Below are 20471 nucleotides of genomic sequence, written 5' to 3' on the forward strand. Positions count from 1 at the left end.
TCCTCTTCTGACCATTCAGTGCTGGAAGCTCCCTCTACAGAAATACACTCCCCCCCCCATATACACAGCAAGCAAGAGACAAGCATGCCTGCAGACTGCTAATTTAGCCTCTCCTGTGACAGGTACAGCAGAAAGAAGCAAATCGGTTAATTTCAGCTTCTATTTTCCCAGCCCTTAGTTTGTCCCATCCTGTTTCCACAGCAGTTACAATTTTTTCAAGTCCCCATGGAAATCCACATGGATTTTTGTAAGAAATTCTCCCAGTATGACCCTTCTTACATGCCACTTTTGCCAAATACACAGACTTTTTGCATGTATTGGAGATTTTTTGTGGGGGCGGAAGGAGAATTGCATCACTAAATCTGGAGAAGCAGAAACACCAAAAAACCAACTGTGTTCTAGTTCACCTGTCCATTTGGAAAATGCAAATTTGGTACTGTTGCATCAAAAGGCAAACTCCCTGTTTCCACAGAGGTGTGTTCAAACCTGTGAGCCTGCACCTGCTGTGTTAAAACAAAGGTCAACAAGGTCAGCGAGAAATCTGCCTCACTGACTGATTCTGGATTGGTCATTTTCTCTCAGCCCAACCTACCTTGCAGGGTTAACGAGAAGACAGAAGAACCATGTATGCTGCTCTGATCTTCTGGAATTTATAAATAACTACAACATTTTAAAAGACCACCCTGTGTGAAGCAGCACCCACCTCACACCAGTCGCTGCTGCCTGAAAAGAACAGCTACAACATGCAAGAGCCAAACGTACTCTGATCAGCACCGCCCTTCCGGAGACACCCCGGGTCCTCTGCAGACTCTGCCCGGAGGCATTCTGCCCCCTCACCGTGTGGCCCTTCGTGGTCACCAGCCTCCTCGGCAAGGACATGGCCTTGAGGATGTTTTCCTAGGCATGGCCGGCAACCCAGAGTGGTGGAACCATTAAGTAAATCCCCAGAAGAAAGAGCTTCTTCAAATGTCCGCTTTCTGCTTCGGAACTCCGAGACTTTACGGGGCAGCACCGAAGTGGCTTGCCCTGCAAGAAATATGGGATTAATAAGTTATCAGTGCATGGGAAATAAATCTCTTTTGGCCTGAACATGCAAAGCTGGCTACAAAGCAAGCTCTGGCCTAGATATTGCCCTGCACTGGAGAACAAAAAAAGTGCACAAAGAACTTTCATCTGGTCCCATCCAAATTTCACCAAGAGCTTGTGAGCAGCTTCACTCTAACAGGACAAGAATGCTGTTCTCAAAAGAGAGGGGTGGAGAAGTTCTACAGTTTAATATTTTATCTTTGGCACCAGGAGGGAGGGTTCAAAAACTGCCAACCCGTTAATAAATCTTTATTAATAAATCTGACCACTTTATTAATAAATCTGACCACATACCATGTCTCTGAACCATAGGTCCTCAGACTACTGCCCGTCATGCCCATTCATCTGGCCCGCCATAGAGGTTTTGGACTCGCTGTGCGTGCGTGCGTGCAGCGAGCCGGCAGCTTGCTCATGGGGAGATCGTTTTGGACTCGCTCGGAGAAAACGATCTCCCCACTGCCTCACCGCCCCCCCCCCCCGCACATCGCCAGCACCTTTCAACTGGCCCCCTGTTGAAACCGTTTGAGGACCCCTGCTCTAAACTGCAGCCACTTGGACAGGCACAGATTGGAAAGCAGAAGGGCACCTGAGAATATAAAAGCCTGTTCTCCTTGATCAGGTACATCAGGGGTGCAATCCTTAAAGTTTAGGAAAAAAGGCCCACAACTTCGCAGGGCATGCTGGGAGGTGTAGGCTTTTTCCGCCTGAATTTGTATAAGATTGTGCCTTACGGGTGGAGGGGTCCCTGCCCAATGCCATGCATCTTGATGGTACATTCCAGATGCGCTGGACTGCAACTCCCCCCTACCCCCGCACACATGCTAGGAATTGCAGGCCTTTTTTCTGGCAAAACCTGGATAGGACATCAGACGACCACGCTCTCCATCTCAGTCCTACTCCCTTTCTGCATTACCGAGGCAATTATATTCAACATACACGTTTGTTGCAAGACGATCAAAGTAAGGAAGCAAACTCAGCTACAATCGTTGGCGTGCTTTCTTGGGAGTAATTCCCACTGACCTCAGTGGGGTTTACTTTCGATAGGCACGCGCCAGTTTACTCTGCAATGGTAGTAAGCAAGTAGCACGTTTTATTATAACAGTTTCGCGTACACAGCTGGGGAAACCGAGCAGGAGGCGCTCGATCCCGCGAAATTCGCGACACGTCCTGACGTGCACACCCCACGTCCAAGCCTCGTCTTTGCACCCCAAGGGGCCACCAGTTCCCACCTTCCAGCTCAGCCAAGGCCTCCAACTCGTCCGCAAACCGCTCCTCGAAGTCCTCTTCAATGCCGTACAACTCATTGTATGAATCGCCTTCCATACGCGACCGCTCGACTCGCCCGCGCGAGGAGGGCAAGCGGGACGGCTCCGTGCCGGAGGCCTTTGCCTCGTTCTGGGAGGGGAGCCACAGAGCACCGGCCGGCGGACCGCCCCCGCCTTCGCGGCTGCAGCGGAGCTAGCGGCCGCTCGCGCGCGGTTTCCAAAGCGGCGCGCGCTACAGCCAGGAAGTTCCGGGTGAGCGTTCCCTGCCCGCCCGCCCACGGAAGGCGCCGATTGGCTGCCCGCCCGCCCGCGGAAGGCGCCGATTGGCTGCCCGCCCGCCCGCGGCGAGGCCCGGGGATGCCGGCCGGGCTGTAGCGCGGCTGCGCGCCTTCTTGGGGCGCCGCTGCGCGCGGCCGGAGACGGGCTGCAGGTCGGTCCCGGCTTGGGGCGCGGGGGCGCCGGGGCTTGAGCGTTGCGTGCCCGTGGACATGCGTGCGTAGCAGAAGCGGCGGCGCTGGGATGCGGCAAGCTTCCGGGCGTCCCCCGGCGCCAGAGGCGGGCGTGGGGGTGATGGCGCGCATCTCTGCCCTTTCACGTGTAGAAAGGATCGGGCGCCCCCTACGATGCCGCTCTTTCTGCAGCTGGCAGGAGGCGGAGCCTTCCTCCTCGCTGGGCACCCCAGAGGGAGGCCAAGCCGGGTGGGGGGGGGGGTACTCTCTCTAAGTAACCACCGGCGTCCTCCCGACCAGGGATCGGGATAGAACGAGGCACTTCGAGAGTAAACGGAGAGCCCAGGAGAAAGTAGAAGTGGAGAGCGCCGTCTGGGGCCTCGGGGACAGGTGTCCCCACTCTGGGCCTGCAGGCTGCAGCCAAGCCAAGAACTGGAGGACCTTTGCATGCTTTGTCAAGAGATGATCTGAGTAGCATTCGGGCATTAGTGTTGCCCTGAGGCCGCCCCCTCATCAAAGTTACTTTTATTTGGGCCTGACTCTCACGCCACTCTCCTTCCTCCTCTCCTGGAACGAAGTAGGACTCAGCTTGGTCAGGGTTGTTGCAAATTGTGCCAAGATCCTTAGAAAGGACTGTAAATGGAGTTGTCTCCAACTTTCTAAGGCCTTATGAGCAAAAGCCCTCCAGGTCCTTGTAAACTCACAGCTGTGACTTCTCTATGGACTCGCTCCATCTCATCTCATAGCTGGTCCTCCTCTTCTGCCTTCCACTTTCGTAGTATGATGGTCTTCCCCAGGGAGTTGTGTCTCCTCTTGATGCGCCCAAAGCAGGACAGCCCCAGATCCGTCACTTTGCTGTCCAGGGCAAGTTCTGGCTTTTATTGCTCCTGGACCCACCTGTTCCTCCTCCTGCCAGTCTGTCCAGGGTGTTTTTAGAGCTCTCCTGCTGCTTAAAATGGCCTTCACCAAATTGGCATCCTCCAGAGATCTGGAGTATAAACCCCATTATCCCCTGTGGCTAGTGAAGGTTGGGGCCCACTCCATCTGGGATCAAGAACTTCCTTAGGGTGTGGAAGGCTGCTTTGGAATGCAGTGGTCCCTGCTCATCCTGTTCCAACCCCAAAGGAGCATCTGAGACCTCAGGGATAAAATGCAAAACCAGCCAGGCCATAAAAGAGGCAGGGAGGAGCTCATGAGCACAGACATGGCCCAGCATGAGGTCTGGAGGCACAAGAGGCGTGTCCCGTCCCCGTCCCCCCATGTTAAGCTGAGAAGGAGTGGGGATGGCCTGAGCTTGGAGGGGAGACCCCCTGGGAACAGCATGTGGCCACCGTGAGTTCCACAGTGAGAGAAAGGTGGGATATAAATATAATACAATAGTTCAAACCATGGGGAGCCAATATGATCGGCCAGAGGAATCAGAAAAGCAGGAACTAGTACCTGCCCTTAAGGATCCCAGTCCCAAGCTGCTTGAGGTCAGCCTTGCTGCTGGAGGCAAGGGACAAGAGGGTGCCGGCCCCGTCCCTGTGCAGTGGCCGCTTCGGTGCTACTGAGGGGCCAGTTCCGCCCTCCCGCAGCTTAATGCTGCTTCCCAGCACTTCAGCTTCTGTCCCCTCCTGCGACCAGAACACAGCACAGCCAAAATAATTAATCGGTTAACGTGTTCACATCCCATGAGCAAAGAGGAAAAGCTGAATTCTTGATGTCATCAGAACATTTCTATGGCTCTTGGGGGAGGGCTGCACAGATGGCCAGAGCGCTTGGGGAAGGTCTTCCAAGTGCTGCAACCTCAGCAGGAGGAGTCAGGTGGGACCCACAGTCAGCATGGGAAGAGCCATGCTGGCTGCCCTCTAAGTCTGGAAAAGTGGCCTTGGAGGAGGAGGAAAGGGGATGTTATGTGGGGTGGAGAGGAGGGGAGACCCGAGAAGCCAAAACGCAAAATATCTGGGGCCTCTTCGCTTCCCGGCCTCGGCCACTCCTCTTGCCTTGCCCCAGTGTCTTGAAGCACGATTGCCCGATTCGGAGTGACACGGTGGTGGAAGCAGCTGGAACGTAAACCATCTGCCCTCTTTGGATGCACCAGAAGAAAGCCTTGCTCGTGTGGCAGAGATCAGGGGAGGGAAGTGCTGCTGGCTGAGTGTGCGGCCAGAGACTTTTCAGAGTCATGCAAGGAAGCTGCAGGGTCGGGAAGGCAGGGCTGGGCAAGGGCAGCCCTTCCCCATGAAGCCCATGGTTAAGCTTTGGAACGGCTGCCCGAGGGTGCCGCGGCCAGCATGACCCAGACGGCATCAGAGGAGGGTGAGGCGACTCTCCGAAGGAGGTGGCCGCTGCCTGCTGCCGCTCTTGCCATCTCCATGGCCTCTCCCGTTTGGATGCACCTGTGCCGGGGGACGCGGGTGGGATGGTGCTTTGGCACTCGCACCCCCAGTTAGCGACTCGGGCACCGTGTGAACTGGATGCTGGCCCAGAGGCCTTTCACCAGTGGCGCTCAGCTCTTACGTTCCCCTGAGGCTGTCCTCGCTCACCTGAGAAGTTGTATTTTTGGACAGAGTGGGCTTGACTGCCGAGTAAAAATGCAGAGCCATCAGGATGAAAAACATTGACGGTTGCTCCTGCTGGCACTTACTAGCACTTCCAGATGTTCAAAACTGCTTTATGTGCATTATCCTTGTAGAGGGGGATGAGGCGGACAGAGACTAGCTTCCCTAAGGGCAGCTTGTGAATTTGGAGCAGAGGTGAGAATTAAACTGGCTTCTTTATTATGGGCAGCTCAGCCTTTTAGGGTGCAGACCTATACACATATCAACAGAAAATAGTCCTTCATTTTTATGCCACTGCCAGTGGCTGGCCAGAAGAGTGCGGATTCTTACAGCACTCCTTTTCGTATTAAACATGCCCCGGATTCTGTTTGTAGCCACTCTGCTTACAGCAGTTCTCACTTAAATGTCCCTGAACACAGGATGGTATGCAGGACTAAGTTGAGCTAGACCTTAATTCTGGAAGTTGATTTCACTTGAGAGTCCTAGAATGTGTGAAGTAACACAGTACCGGCAAACACTCAAAGAGTGATTTTCTGCTCCCATGGAATAATATAACTGCTCAAAACTTTTCTGGTGTTGCCCAGAAAGCCCTTTGTTTCAGAAACAAAGAACATCTTCTCCGGAAGGCCCGTCGCGATGGAGCCTGTGAGTATCGATAACCTCTCCATCCTGTACCAAAGTGCAGACTTCATTGTGGTGAACAAGCACTGGGACGTCCGGATCGACAGCAAGATGTGGTACGAAAAGCTCACGCTTCAGAGGCAGCTGAAATACCGATTCCCGGAGCTCGCCGATCCAGACACCTACTACGGGTTCCGGTGAGTGGCTGTGAGGGGAGGAGGGGGACCGTGTGTGGGGAGCTTTTGCATCACATTCCGCCCTCATGCAAGACACGCGTGTGCGAAAAGGGGTGGCGCTTGGGCCGCCTTTGGCCCATGGCTCTGGGAGAAGCCAAGTGTGACAGAAGCTGTATTCCAACATACCTGGAGGGCACCAGGTCGGGAGGACTGAGAGCGGCTCTGGCTGGCTCAGTGTTGTTCTGTTTTCCGTCAGCTTTGTTCTGCCTGTCTTGGTTATGTCTTTTCATATTTTCATCGCCGTTGGTTTTGTTTTAATGGCTGTAAAATACTTCCATGAATATAGAAATACTTTGAAATCTGAAAACTAGGAACTGGCAAGGGACTCTGGGCGGTAAGTCGTGGGCTGAGCAGGCGCACCCGCCATTTCATTAAGCAGTTCCGGTCTCCAGGTACTGGTGAAAGCGCCTCACAGGTGTCCGCTTTTGCTCTTCTAGGTTCTGCCACCAGCTGGATTTCTCCACCAGCGGAGCCCTTTGTGTTGCGCTCAACAAGGCAGCTGCTGGCAATGCGTACAAGTGCTTCAAGGACCGGCTGGTAACAAAGGCCTACCTGGCACTAGTAAGGGGCTTCACCTTTGCTTCTGGGGTCGCTTCTAGGTGTTTGCCAGGTGGAAGATGTTGCCCATTCGAGGTTTCACCATTAGAGAAGGAAGTAGAATGGAAAGTCAGCCTTATGAGGCAGAGCAGAATGAGCTGCATGGCGAAAAGTCTCTGGAGGACGTCTAGAAATGCTTGTATGAGTACCAGGAGGTGGGTTTCCTGGAGCATTTTAAATCGGAAAACGTTTGGTGTGTGCTTGCATCAGGAATTTTCTGAGGGTCCCTGGGGAATGCTCTAACGCGCTAAATCATTTAGTTATGATGCAGAACTCTTTAGCCTGTGCGCTTTAGCAGTGACATGGCTTGGGCTGCCCCTTGCGGGAACTGAGCGTGGCCGCTTAGAGCAGGCGGGTGCGCCGAGGGCCCTCGGTTCATGTGCACAACAACCAGAATCACAGGAACACAGGAGGAGGAAGGCAGTGGCCCTGTGCAGGCCGCCCGTGGGCTTCTCCTGTGTGTCTTGGGTGTCTTTGGAGATCTCCAGCCTGCGGCAGTTGGGAAGCGGCAGATGCTTGGAAGCCCTGGGAAGATGACTGGATGGTTTGGCAGGGCGTGGGAATGGTCGTTCCTCATTTTTAGCCTCTGCCTACAAAACCAATTGCATATTCTCTGATTGTCTATGGTAACAATAACAATAACAAGAATATAACAAGAATTCCCTGATACAGTAGTTCCAAAAGTTCAACTCAAGTTGCATACATTTTCTTCTACACCTGAGCAGCTGCTGCAAAATAAGAAGGAATTACTGTCGGCATAATGCTAATACGGCCTAAGACCACCTAGCAAGCTCATGGCAGTGGTGATATTCAAAGGGGAGACTTTGGGAAGTAGCTTGCTTTCATCTGGTGTCCAGAGGCACTGGACTCGTTGCATTATTCCTTATTTGCAGTGTGTCACTGTGGACTGTGCACATGGTCCGGTGTGCGTGCATGGGATGGCTGGAGGACGAAAGAGGCCCTGTGCGCACACAGGCAGACGAGGCATGTGTGCCTCCATCTTCCAGCTCCTTCTGACCACCTTCCCCTTTCATCAGGTGCCCTGCCGCCCATGTGCAAGAATGCAGGTGGAGATCTGCACCTGCAAAACTAGGCCAGGCGCACACCTCTTAGTTATGGATCTGTTGGGTAGCGTGAGAGACAAAGAGCCGCAGGAAGCAAGCCTGATCTGCAGCGGAGCCTTCTCAGGCCAAAATGTAAAGCAGATTACACATTTCCCAATTTCTAGGGATGGAGAGAGATTGGCATGGCCTGGTCACTGGGTAGCCAGGCTAATCTGCGGCCTGGAATAAAATCCCTTCTTGCAGAGTGCATGATTCTTGGAAGGAAGGTGCTTTTTCTTCCTCTGCAGCTTCAGGTCGGTCCTCCACATCTCTGATAGCAGAGCATCTTGCTGCAAGAACAAGGACCAAGTGAAGAGATTCCAAATTGCTCGGCATGTGGAAATCTCTACTAGTACACCCATTTCTGTGGTAGTTCTGCAGACATGGGTGCATTAGATTGAGTGTTCCCATTCTGCCATTGGGAAAACAGGCTGATGTTTCCTAACATGTCACAAAATGATTCCTCTGCTTGGCAGGTGCGGGGCCACGTTCAGGAAATGAAGATGACGATCCGGCATGCGATTGGGAAGAATACAGTGGAGGGCCTGACCCACATGATGTGCATTGAAGGCACCGAGGGTAGGCTGTCCTCGCCTTTCTGGCCCAGAGTACAACTGGAGTGCTGCATCCAGTTCTGGGCTCCACGATACGGGAGAGACACGGCTGGTTAGAATCGGTCCAGCGCAGGGTCGCCAGAATGGTGGCCGGGTTGGGAAGGATGCCCTAAGAGGAGCGAGTGAGGGAACTGCGTCTCTTCAGCCTGGAGAAGAGGAGACTCCGAGGGGATATCTAGCAACTTATACATCTGTGAGGGGCTGTCATGTGGAGGACGGCCATGACCTGCTCTTCCCTGCAGTGGAGGGCAGGGCGTGTTCCAGTGGGGCAAAGCTCAAGGAACCAGGCTTCAGGTTGGATGCCAGGAAGCGCTCCCTGACGGTTAGGACCCCGAGGGTGTGGAACGGGCTTCCATGGGAGGTGGTGGAGGCCCCATCATGAGGGTGGTCTAGGAAAGATTGGGCAACCACGTGTTGGGGATTACATGTGTTGAGCAGGCTGGAACTGGGGGTCAGACTAGATGGCCCAGGAGGTCCCTTCTGACTTGCTGTGTTTCTTTCTATATTTGTGAGCATGTATGTCCAGCAGAGAGCAGTAAAGAAGTATACCTTGGTGGCTACAGGATAAATTATTTGAGAACTTAGGGAAATGCACGATAAATATTACAGCTGTAGTAATTCCATTTTTTAAAAAAACAGGTTGTGAAAACCCCAAACCTTGCCAGTCGGAGCTGACTGTACTTGAGCACGGCCTGTATAGCGGCGACCCCGTGACCAAGGTGCTCCTGCAGCCGCTCACAGGTAAAGGGCAAGCGGGAGGAAGCGTGGGGCAGCTGGCCCTGCCCTGCCCTGCCCTGCCCTGCCGTGGGAAACGTCTGTCGGCTTCCCCCGGCTCTCAGCCTTTAGGTCAGGGTTGACCCGTGTGCACTGCCAGCGGTGAGAACTGGTGTTTTCACAAATGTCATTTGAAAATGACAACCCTAAACTGTAGACTTTAAAAAAATAACACATGATTGTTGTTATATGTTGGTTATGTGGTCTCATGTGGGCTGTGAGAGGGAAACTGCAGAGTTTAGTTCAAATGATAAATGTTAGAAATGTGACTACTTAATTTAAATGAACACATTAATATGTCCATTATCACTGTATTCTGCTATTGTGCTTTAGCCTCTTGTATCTTAAGTAATAATTTTAACATTTCTTTAAATAATTCACATAATGAAATACAAATGTGTTATTAAATGCCTTTTAGAATGTTCCATTTAATCAGTGAATTAGTTAAATTGTTGTATTCAATGAAATAAAAACAAAATAGGAATAAAAATACAAATAAAAAGTAGAAGTAACCTCCTGTATTCAAAGTGCAGGTGTGACCGTACATGGATTACCAGCAGCATCTGGCTTGAGCAAAGGCTAAAAGAGCACTCTGTCGATTCCATTTCTTTACTGCTCTGCCAAAGTCAACATCCAATAATACGATATGATAATATAACATCAAGCCATAAACATATAGAAACAGAGTGAGTCGGAAGGGACCTCCCGGGCCATCTAGTCTGACCCCCGACTCCAGCCAGCTCCACTCACGACATGTGCACCATGTGCATGTCCAGCCTGTCCTTGGACACCCTCACCGAAGGGTGACACCTTCTACCCCCCATGGAAGCCCATTCCATACCCTCAGGGTCCTAACCATCAGGAGGTACTTCCTGGCATCCAAACTGAACCTTGGTTCCCTGAGCTTTGCTCCACTGGAACATGTCCTGCCATCTTCCGCAGGGAAAAATAGGTCTTTACCTCCACATGACAGCCCATCACGTACCTGTATGATGCCAACAGATCCCCTCGGAGTCTCCTCCAGGCTGAAGAGATCCAGTTCCCCCAGTCTCTCCTCATATGGCTTGCCCTGCAAAACTGCAACCGTCCTTGTGGCCCTGTGCTGCACTGACTCCAGCCTGGCTATGTACCTCTTGTAATGAGAGACCCAGAACTGAACACAGTGCTCCAGCTGCAGGTGCGCCAGAGTCGTGTACAGCGGCAGTAATTCCTTCCTCAGTCTGGAAGCCACGCTTCTGGCTATGCAACCAAGGGTGGCGTTTGCCTTCTTGGCCACCACATCACACGGCTGACTCATGTTCAGCCTGCAGTCAACCAGCACCCCGAGGTCCCTTTCACAGGTGCTGCTCTCCAGCCACTTGTCCCCTAGCCTATACTTATGACACCCATTCCTGTGCCCCAAGCGCAAGGCCTTGCACCCGTCCACATGGAACGCCATCCTTGGGTCCCCTGCCCACTTCCGCGGTCTGTCCAGGTCCTGAAAGCAATTTCAGGCTCTCAGGTGCTTCTCTTCCTCCCAGGAAGAACCCACCAGCTCCGGGTCCACTGCAGCGCCATTGGGCACCCGGTAGTGGGCGACTTCACATACAGCTTCAAGACGGACAGCGGCCCCTACCGGATGATGCTGCACGCCTACTACTTGCGCATCCCGACCAGCAAGGAACGGATCGAGGTGAGTGCCCCGGATCCCTTCGTCCCCACCTTGGACAGCAACTGGGTCCCTCAGCGCGTCACGCACCAGCTGGACGAACTGATCCAGGGCCTGAAAGACGAGTCTTCAGCGGCAGCGGAGGAGAGTCAAGAGGGTACGCTCAGCAGCTCCAGTTTGGCAACCCCCCGGGCGGTCGATGGCTGCGAAGCAGAGGAGCCGCAGGCCTCGTGCGAGCAGTGGCTGGCAGACTGGGCTTCGGCGTGAGAGGCCACGGCGCCCCAGGAGAAGAGCAGCGGCCCCTTTGTGCGCCATGGCTCCCGACAGACCCTGACGCGGACACTGCCCAGGCCGGTGCCTTGAGGAGAGCGACCGCGGTCCGCAGAGATGCCCGCAGGAGGCTGGCGATCCCAGCCTGGAGCGGGCTTCCGCGGGTCTCCCAGCTTTCCCAGAGCCCTGCCCTCCTGCTAGTGCTTTTTCGGCAGCGGGCGTCGTGGGTCAGACGCCGCAGCTGGCCGGATGCGGCAGGCCAGACGTGGCCCCGCAGAAGGCTCTGGCCCTAGCCATGGTGGTCCCCTTCCCTGTGCCACCTTTGTCTCTTCCAGTCCGCGGGACAAGATGTGCTGGATGCCCTCCTGCACCTGCTCCTTCGCCACCAAAGGGAAGGAATCGGTGAAAGAAAGAGACGAGGAAGATCTCTCGGTTTGTCTCCCAGGAATCCCCCCTCCCTTTTCCCAGCTGACCCTTGCCCTCACTTGCCTTTTGGATGCATTTGCAGGGTTGCTTGGGAGTTAAAACAGACCCCGCTTTTATCAGTCTGGCAGTACCACTTCCTGCAGGTCGTAAGGTTTTAAAAAGAAAAATGTTCTAGACCCGATGACTGCAATGCTCTAGAGACTGTCACCCTTCGTTTCCCCATGCATAAGGCTTTAAACTGGCGCATGCCAAGCCACGGCTTCCACCCACAGCAGTGCGATTGTCCTGTTTTCCGGCTCCTGGCTAGTGCCTGAAGACCCACTGCACAGTCACCAGCAGGCATATAAGTACACAGAAACTGGGGCCCTCTTTTCTGGCTTTATCCTTTATATTAGGGAAGGAAGCATCTAGTCCTCGTGGTTAGAAGAGTGGCTGAAAATGTGCCTTACAAGGGGATTGTGTGAGGGGCTCCTGTGTTGCATGCCAACCTTGTCTCCTTGCTTCTGTAGTATCTTCCCTAACCCTCAGTAGCCACTTCCTGTGAATTTTGCCAAAAATGGAAAACTTTGCACCTAAGTGTGTGCCATGAGCAGTTTTGCAAATATGTCTTGCAAGCAGAATTTGTGCAGATCCCTGAATGTGGAGGTTATGTTATGCATATTTTTAAAACAAACTTGTCTGTATTGCCCGATACTGTAGCTATGACCAGTAGCTCTCACCACTGGGGGGCACTGTTGATTGTGACCAGTTTTGTATGCCACCAGACTGAGCATGCTTTCTGCAGGGTGGCTTGTTTCCCATGGACAAACAGCCCTGAGAACCCGTGGCTTCTTCTAGCGTTGCTGCCGGCCACGGTAACTTGAGGCTTTTGAACCCGGCTCAGCAATTTCATTGCAGGTCTTTGGGAAGGTGCAGAGCAGTCGAGAGTGGCTGACCCACTGCAGTTCGCCTTCGTGTGCGCAGAAGTGGCCGGCCTCCCTCCACTGCCGAGAGGGCGCTTTGGGGGGACCGTCTGTCCCTCTTCGCGCGGATTCCTTTTCCAGGGCCCCAGAAATGTGCAGCTAGGGCCCTAATTTACTATTATTAGTTTTGGGTCTTTCACGAGGGGGCAGACGCAACAGAAGGGGCACCAAAAGGGGTGGGGAGAGTCTGCCCCCAGCAGTGCAGTCCTCAGTTTGCACATCTGCAGGAATGGAGCAGTTACTGCTGGTGCACCAGCTTCTCCTCCATTCACTTCCCACTCACTGGATGTGCATTTTTTACGTACATTTCTGTGGGTGGGTTTTTTTTTTTGAACTCGTGGGGAATCACAGTCCCACAAGTGCTCTGAAATGCATGGGAAGGGGAATGAATCCACCCGCTGTCCGCAGTGGCTGGAGAGCTGAAGAAGCATTAAAGGGAAGCAGTACTACGGGTCCAGCATTAAAAGCTGAGAGGATTCCACTGCGAAATGGAAATCATGCCCCCACCCCATTTGGGCGCCCCTTCTGGTGCCGCACGCGCGCCCGGTGTTTTCCAGTCTCCGGCAGCTGTGCAGGGGTTGGCCTGCATGCTGGCCCGCCGTGCTTTCACAGCCGGAACGCCCAACTTGTGCCACTGTCGGGCTGGAAAACGGAACAACCCAAACTGTTCTTTTGAGGCTCCAAACAGCAAATGGGGGCAGCGCAAGCAGGTAGCGGTCAGAGCAGGGCGGGGACAGCCAGGTGAGGGCTGCTGTGAGGGAGGCTGGGAGCTCAGCGGGGGGGCAGAGGCGGAGCGCAGGTCCCCCTTCTGCAAACCATGGGGTGGCTTCATGTGTCAGGTGCACCCCTCTTGATCAAGGGCCCCTGCTTGGTGCATGTGGCCCTCAGATGCAGGTTGGCTTGAGCCCTTACTGCAGTGAAGTGATCAGTTGGGATCCCATCTGGCCTGAGTTCAAGGAGACCTCTTCAGAGGAAGCGGGTTGGGAGTCCACCGAAATTGCTGCTCTCGCAGAAGATGGAGAGGAACCTGCAGGAAGCCAAAGGCCTCATTCGCCAGCTCCCTCCCCGGGCCTGTCTCTCCAGAGCAAATTGGCCTCAGACCTGGCCGGGACATTCAGAGCTGCCAGGGAAGCCCCATCTGGTCCAGGAAGGTGCTGCCTCTGGGAGGAAGGAAAGGATCCGGCCATGAAGAGTAGGGGGGGAAGCTGGCTGGGTGTCTGTCAAGTCTTCATTCTGTGCTGGACCTTTGCTTTACTCTTAGAGCCCATGATGATGACAGCAGACGTGGATCATGGGCATCTCGTGGTGGTGCACAAAAGCCTGATTTTCGCAGAATCTCGGAGGAAAGCAGAAAAAAGGAAGACCCCAAAGCTGAAGCAGTTAAACAGTCTGGCCTGTTCAGGGTCGCAACTTTGCACCACTGCCCTTGAAAATGTTCCTTTTCTAAGCTGTCACGTCCTTTTTCTGGCAGGATCTTTTGCATTTTCCATGGTGAGAGCAGAAACTCAATAGGTGGCTCTTCCCTCGTCACTGAATCTCCAATCCAGGAAAATCATCTGTTGCATTTCTGCAGCTGTTGAGTACGTAAGGGTGATGCCATGAACAAGGATTGATGCTTCCTGGACAAATGGCCATAACTGCATTTAATCTGGCCCCTGTGCAGAAAGCAGAAAAATGGCTTCAAGTACTGCTGGAGTTGGTGAAGAAGTTCCTGACGGAAGTGGACTAGGGCTGTTGCATATTCTGGGTCACATGCCCTCTTCTTCCTTTTCTTTGCAGCATTGCCCACTAGCTTTCTGGTGTGTTGCGATCCACCACTAGAAGATATGATATCTTTCAGGGGTTTAGCTGAATTCAGGGAGGGTGAGGCTTACTGGTGGCTATTTAGCACGATGCCAATGCGGGAACTCCAGGATTCAGGGCAGTTGAGCTCCATGCGTACCCTTGACGTGGCTTTCCTAGAAGCATCTGACCAGGATGCCTGACTCAGTCAGCCTTTGGCTTCATCCAGGAGGGCTCCTCTTACGGAAGAGATGCCCTGTTCCGTGGGTCGCATCCGGGGGGATGGATTTCATCTCCCTGCCCTTGAAGCCCCTGGCTTTCTGGAGCAGGTCTGGACCCTGCGCAGGAAGCTGCAGGGGGCGGACAAATGAAGAAGTCCCCCCACCCACCCAGCTGGCAAGTCAGTGTCCCAGCACGGCCCCAAGTGGCTGCTGAAGTAGTCGGCTCTTTGTGGGGAAGCTGCATTTTGTAAATGGATTTTACAAGGTTCAGAGCTGGCTGTCAAAAGTCTCCAATGTTAGCTGCTTCAGGGTGGCTGTTTTTTTTCAAATATTCAGGAATAACTTTCATGAGCTGCTTGCACGTTCCTTAGTATATATTCCCGATCATTCCTGTCTTGTCTGGAATCCCTTCAGTGGAAGCTTGTCATTTTCTAATATGCTCCGGGGGAGAAGCAGCTGCAGCTGCACGGGGTTACTGGGTCTGACACAGACGGGGCAGGGATCTTTCCAGATTCTTCTCAGAATGCACGAACTGAGCATCGTGTACTTGTCTGTGCATTTTCCATTGTCATCAACAGCGTTTGCTCCCTCCACCCCAAAGTCTACAGAGAGCCATCAGAATTTCTCACTTTTCAAATGTAACGAGACCGGCCTGTTTTCCTGAGTGAGCTCATTAGCTCACTGCATGAGGCAGGCCAATGTATGTTTACACCTTTTTTGTTTGTTTCGCATTGCTGCCTGGGAATGCTGGGAATTGTAGGCCTTCTCCTGGCTCATCATGCCCTGGGTTGTGTCTAGTGAGGTGCCTTGCTCGGTAACATTGATAGCGACGGTCATGCTGGCAGGGAGGTGTGAGTTTCCCGGACACTACCTGATTGCTTTGCACCCGTTTGTCTCCGTGCCTGATCCTGCCCTTCCTTAGAGCGGTGTGTTTAAAAGTGTGCACTGGACCTTTGTAGGATGATGGGATGGCAAGTTAGCATCCCTGAACAGCAGCTTGTCCACTGTGTTTGCGCTACCTCCAGCCTGGGGGGTGTTCCAGGTATGGCTCTCGCTTGTTAGGGTGCCCTCTTCCTTGCCTTTTGCATTTTTTTGTGGGGCAAGCATCTCTGCCCCATAGTATTTCCCAAACCCTTTGCAATGCTGTAGGGTTCCACAGGGGAGAGACAGTGTTCTGCAGGCAGTGACTCCCTATGGAGAGGGTACCCTGAAGATAAACTTTGAATCCCTTAAAAAATATAGACTGAAATTGAAAAATTTGCACAGGCTTTTTCCAGTAGTGAGTGAGAGAGAGACATTTCAGTATTAGAAAATCCAGTGTGACGTTATCTGTGGATTGCGTGCTTTTTTCTTACGCATTTATTCCTTATTCTTTTATATCCACCTTCCCTCCAAAGGATGCAGGGCAGCTTAGATGAGGTGCCTCTTCTGCAGTTCATCTGCACCGCACTGGTGCCAGGTAGCTCAGGCTGAAACTGGCTTGGAATGACCCAGTGAGCTCCGTAGCCAGGAAGGGGCGAGAATCTCCTGAGTCCCAGTCCAGCACCGCTATCCCACGAGTGTAGCTATTTAAACTTGGCCCTATCTCTACAAATAGTGAATTTGTACAAATAGTATAAACTGAGTGATCATTTTCCTATTGCAACCTACGGTTGTGAAATGAAGAAGCTGGACAAGAGGAAAATCGACTCGTTCAAGCTGGGGTGTTGGTGGAGGCTCCCGCACATTCCATGGACAGCGGGGGTGACGAGCAAGCCGGTGAGGAGCATATTAAGCCAGACGCGTCCCTGGTCGGCAAGATAGCAAAGCTGAGACTCACGTATTTTGACCACGTGAGAAAGATAAATGCTTGCAATGCTCAGCAGCAAGAGAAAACCAGGTCGCCAAAGAGCAGAGTGGTCAGACTCCAGCGAAGAGGACGTGGGCCGGAGCATCGTTCAGCTGAAAGAGGTGGCACTGGATCGGAAAGTGTGGCAAGACTTGGCCCATGCGATCGCTTATAGTTGGCTGCAGCTGAACAGCCAAACAACAACAAAAGCCATTTCTTTTCATTGTTCTGTGAGGACTTGATATGTGATAGCATAAAAACCGTTCTCCGACTTTTGTTTCATAGAGAGTGCCCAACGCTCCAAGTGGGAGGAGAGAGTTGTAAGAAAGCCTCGCCTGAGCTGCTGACGAGCAGCCTCTGATACCTGGGACTTCAGTGCCCAGGAGCTTGGCTGGCCCGGCCAGTGGCCAGGAATGCTGGCCCAGAACTTCTGGAGGTGGACCAGAAAGCAGACATCGCAGATTACCATTCTCACCATTTTGGGGGTGGGGCCGGGGGGAGCCAGGATGGGGCCAAGATCGCGACGTGATGCAGGACGTCGTGCGGCTCTGCGGGGCGGGAACGGCCTTCTACTCGGCGTCCTTTTTTCTAATGGAAGAAACGTCCACGCAGTCCTGATTCACAGCAGGGGCGTCCATGTTGCCGTTTGCTATCGTTTTGAAGAGTTGCTATAAAATTCATGGAGAAAGGGTTTTAGACATAATCGACTTTTGATAGAAGGTACCACCTACTACGGGTAGAAAAGGGCTTTCGCTTTAAAAGAAATCATTCCATGAGCCCCGCAGGGGACTAGCTCTGTAGATACGGAGTAACACGCTGTTCTCTGGAGGTCGCCTGCCTGATTGGCTGAGCCTAATTTCCTCGCATGTTGGAAATATGACGTTTTCTGAATGTCAGGACTTTCCATCTTTGTCACTCATGGACCAAACAGTGGTGTGGCCCCAGCCCAAGTTCCAAAGTGCTCGGGCCATTTTTGCTGGGCTTTTATCCAATATTGCAAAGAGCAGAAATATATATTTTCCTTACCCTGGTATTTTGCTAATTGTGAGATGGAGAAATCTTTTTTAGGATAAAATGTTCACAGGGGCCCATGCTCACCTCAAACTGTGATGCTCGATGCTTATTTCCATTGCGTGCTGTCACTGTGCTTCTAACTTGCATTGTTGCCAGTTTGCTGATACTGTGAAGTAATCTTAGTGTATTTCAAAAGCACAGTGTGATGTGGAGTTTTGTGTATTTATGACACTCGCTGAAAGTTTCAGAATGTTTCTAGTTACCTATTATTTCCCATTTGAGTGTGTGACTGAAATAAACCACATGAGATGAACCCTGCTGGTAGGCCCTTGGCTTCCTAGCCCTGCACGAAAGGGGCGACCTGGGGCGGCTCAAGAGCAGCCGGGGGGAGGCCTGGGCAAGGGGCTTTTGTGACCTGCCAGCAGCACACCCTGCTGAGTGGCGCAGCTCTCTGGGAAAGTGATCTTTGCCCTGTCCTGGCTGGGGTAGGGTTGGGGTTAGGCCTTCCAGGACGGGCTTTAGCATTCGAAAGTGTACGTGGGAAGCAAAGCTTGCAACGTGGATTCCGGATTGGGTCAGGAACCCCATCTTAAGTCTAAAGCTGTGTTTGTACAGTGGCAGGCCTTAAGCAGCCCTACTGTGGTGCCGCTGTTGCTCGTGGTGCCCCGGCAGAGCCCAGAGTTGGCTGCTCTGTGTTCCTAGTGCACGTGTGCACTGTCCCCCGGGAGGGGCAGGGGCACGTCCCCTCGGCTGCAGCGCCTTCTGGCACCCCTTTGCCTGCCCCCATCTGATGGCATCATAAATGTGTAAGTTTCCCCAAGGCCCCGCTGGGACAGAATGCATCTTGGACTAGAAAATGAGCACGCTTGAGAGAAAGCGTCGGGACCTGGGCAGCTCAGGGAATCCGAATAGTTGCGGGATCGGTCCCAGGAGCTGCTGGGCGTCTTCCAAATGCTGCCCAGCAAGAAGGCCTCCTGCTTGCCGTTGAGGGGCCAGCACCTGGATCCAGCCGGCCATCCTGCCCTGCCCTGCCCTGCCCTGCTTTTCCTTGGCCGCCGCCCCTCCACCACCGCATCCCACCGAGTTACCCTGCTCCGGTGGGCGTCCCGGTTCCGCAACATGCTCCTGCCTCCTGGCTTCGGCCTGTTCCTTGGCTGAGACCCTGCCCCTCGCTTCGCCACGGGACTGCGGCCTCTCGGGGCTCTGCCCTGGCCATCTGCCCCAACTCCAGTGGCCCAGGCCCCGGACCGTGACAGAACGCAAAACATCTTTCCACGCTTGCTGAATTTGCCGTGGCCGATGTTGCACTGCCTGCGCTGCCTTACCCGCTTCCTGATCAGAGTTGCTTCCTGTCCTTTGTGGCACAGCAGACGGGCAGACCTGGCTCCTGCCTTCCTGCTTTGGCCGAGGAATCGGGGCCCTCTCTTCCGTGCCCGAGTGACCAACCCGCTCTGGGCAGCTCGGGCAGCGCAGTCGGTATGAGCCACATGCGTCCGTGCCGCTCCCTGCTGGGTACAAAGCAGATCACGCACTTCTAATCCAGGGGTCCTCAAACTTTTTCAGCGGGGCCAGTTGAGAGGTGGCGGTGGGCGTGGGACTGGCTGCCCCTGGCCTGGCTGCCCCTGGGCTCACATAATTAAAAGGCAGGCCGGATAAATGGGCATGGCGGGCCATAGTTTGAGGACCCATGTTCTCATCCTTCCAGAAGGTAGCATAATGTCCCACATTGCAGGGGTGGACCAGAGGCTGAGAGTGAGTGGCTTGCCTAAGGCTGCCAAGCATGCTCCTGGCAGAGCAGTTTCTCCGCTGCATGAACAGCTGAGCATGGCCTCTTTCTCTGTCCCAGCCCCACCCAGCACGGCATTCTCGCCCAGGCGCCGCCTCCGGTCTCCGGTGCCTGCGACATGCACGTGATACTCCAGACGCGGGCTCCCTTGGTCTAGCGTTTGGTCCTTCTCATTTTCTTTACACCGCCTCCTGTGCAAGGGCCTGGTTTACACTTGCCGGCAGTGTGGCTTGGGGGGTTGTGCGTGTGCTTCTTGCTGTGCAGCCAGGGTCAGACTGACGAGCTCTTTTCCTGATTTGGAAGTGAAAAGGTGAGGGGACGGAGGCTTAGCAAGGGCTGCCTGCAGAGGAAGGAAGCAGGGTGACCTGGAGGATGCGCAGAGAGCGGGGGGGCATGCTGCAATGAGAACAAAGAATGAGAACATTCTGGCCCGGTCGTAACTCCCTGAAGCCAGGGCAAACTTGGCCAGCCTGCTCCGAAACTGCTCCGTTTCTTCATTCTCAGGAAGTAAAGGAAAATTCAGCAAAGCAGTGCCAATCGCGTGTTCACTTGTAAACAGAACGAGTGAGGCCAGCAGCAAAATGTCGCCGCATATGCCTCCCCCCTCTGAAGCCTCTCACGGATTGCAGGAGGGGGGAGCACACCTTTTCTCCCCCCCCCCCCCAAGATTTAGCACCAGCAGGCTTAGAGTCGGGGCTTAGCTGCTGGTTGTGCACCTGAGCATTTTGCAGGCTCTGGGAGGGCAGGAAAGGGCCACGCGCCCTCAACCCTATTCTGCAGAGACATAGAAACATAGAAACAGCGAGTCAGAAGGGGTCTCCCGGTCCATCTAGTCTGACCTCCGGCACCACAACATGCCCACCATGTGCACGTCCAGCCTATCTTTGAACACCCGCACCAATGGGGCCTCAACAACATCTCGTGGAAACCCATTCCACACCCTTGGGGTCCTGACTGTCAGGAAGTGCTTCCTGGCATCCAAAGGGAACCTTGGCTCCCTGAGCTTGGCTCTGTTGGAGCACGTCCTGCCTTCCTCTGCAGGGGAGAACAGGTCTCTACCCATCTCCATGTGACATCCCCTCACATACCTGCATGTCGCCAACATATACCCTCTGAGTCTCCTCTTCTCCAGGCTGCAGAGACCCAGTTCCCTCAGTCACGCCTCATATGGCATCCCCTGCAAACCGGCCACCAACCTTGTGGCCCTATGCTGCACTGACTCCAACCTGGCTATATCCTTTCTGTAATG

General features: G+C 53.7%; 2 protein-coding genes across 5 annotated transcripts in view; one reads left to right on the forward strand and one right to left on the reverse strand.

Moving 5' to 3' along the window:
* Positions 1 to 2506, reverse strand: part of CHTF18 (chromosome transmission fidelity factor 18) — a 31868-nt gene extending 29362 nt beyond the window's left edge. For 2 of the 3 annotated variants that reach the window (XR_006416852.1, XM_044452583.1), the window contains exons 1-2: positions 2316 to 2506; positions 763 to 1026 (exon numbers count right to left, since the gene is read on the reverse strand). Coding sequence is in view for 2 of the 3 variants with exons in the window: in XM_044452583.1 (XP_044308518.1) it covers positions 763 to 1026; positions 2316 to 2409 (358 nt within the window). In the remaining variant the exon portion in view is untranslated. The remainder of the gene's footprint in view (positions 1 to 762; positions 1027 to 2315) is intronic. The other variant, XM_044452582.1, reaches the window with a different exon arrangement.
* Positions 2507 to 2757: 251 nt separating this feature from the next.
* Positions 2758 to 17749, forward strand: RPUSD1 (RNA pseudouridine synthase domain containing 1). Of its 2 annotated transcripts, XM_044452613.1 has the most exons (8): positions 2758 to 2781; positions 5925 to 6158; positions 6635 to 6758; positions 8374 to 8476; positions 9151 to 9252; positions 10806 to 10957; positions 11539 to 11635; positions 16260 to 17749. In XM_044452613.1, exons 2-8 carry the CDS (start codon positions 5977 to 5979, stop codon positions 16595 to 16597), a joined length of 1098 nt encoding a protein of 365 aa, XP_044308548.1. In that variant the 5' UTR covers positions 2758 to 2781; positions 5925 to 5976; the 3' UTR covers positions 16598 to 17749. The 2 variants fall into 2 exon arrangements, with proteins under 2 accessions (XP_044308548.1, XP_044308549.1); XM_044452614.1 differs by lacking the exon at positions 2758 to 2781 and having other exon boundaries at positions 4672 to 6158; positions 13853 to 16395.
* Positions 17750 to 20471: the final 2722 nt, after the last annotated feature.

Source organism: Varanus komodoensis, unplaced genomic scaffold (genome assembly GCF_004798865.1).
Source record: "Varanus komodoensis strain SLA01 unplaced genomic scaffold, ASM479886v1 scaffold73, whole genome shotgun sequence".
Taxonomy (NCBI): Eukaryota; Metazoa; Chordata; class Lepidosauria; order Squamata; family Varanidae; genus Varanus; species Varanus komodoensis.

Bases quoted from the DNA above. Each gene is read 5' to 3' on its own strand.
- RPUSD1 (XM_044452613.1), top strand. From the start codon at position 5,977: ATGGAGCCTGTGAGTATCGATAACCTCTCCATCCTGTACCAAAGTGCA. The intron at 6,159-6,634 runs GTGAGTGGCTGT...TTGCTCTTCTAG, and splicing joins GACACCTACTACGGGTTCCG to GTTCTGCCACCAGCTGGATT. The intron at 10,958-11,538 runs GTGAGTGCCCCG...TGTCTCTTCCAG, and splicing joins CCAGCAAGGAACGGATCGAG to TCCGCGGGACAAGATGTGCT.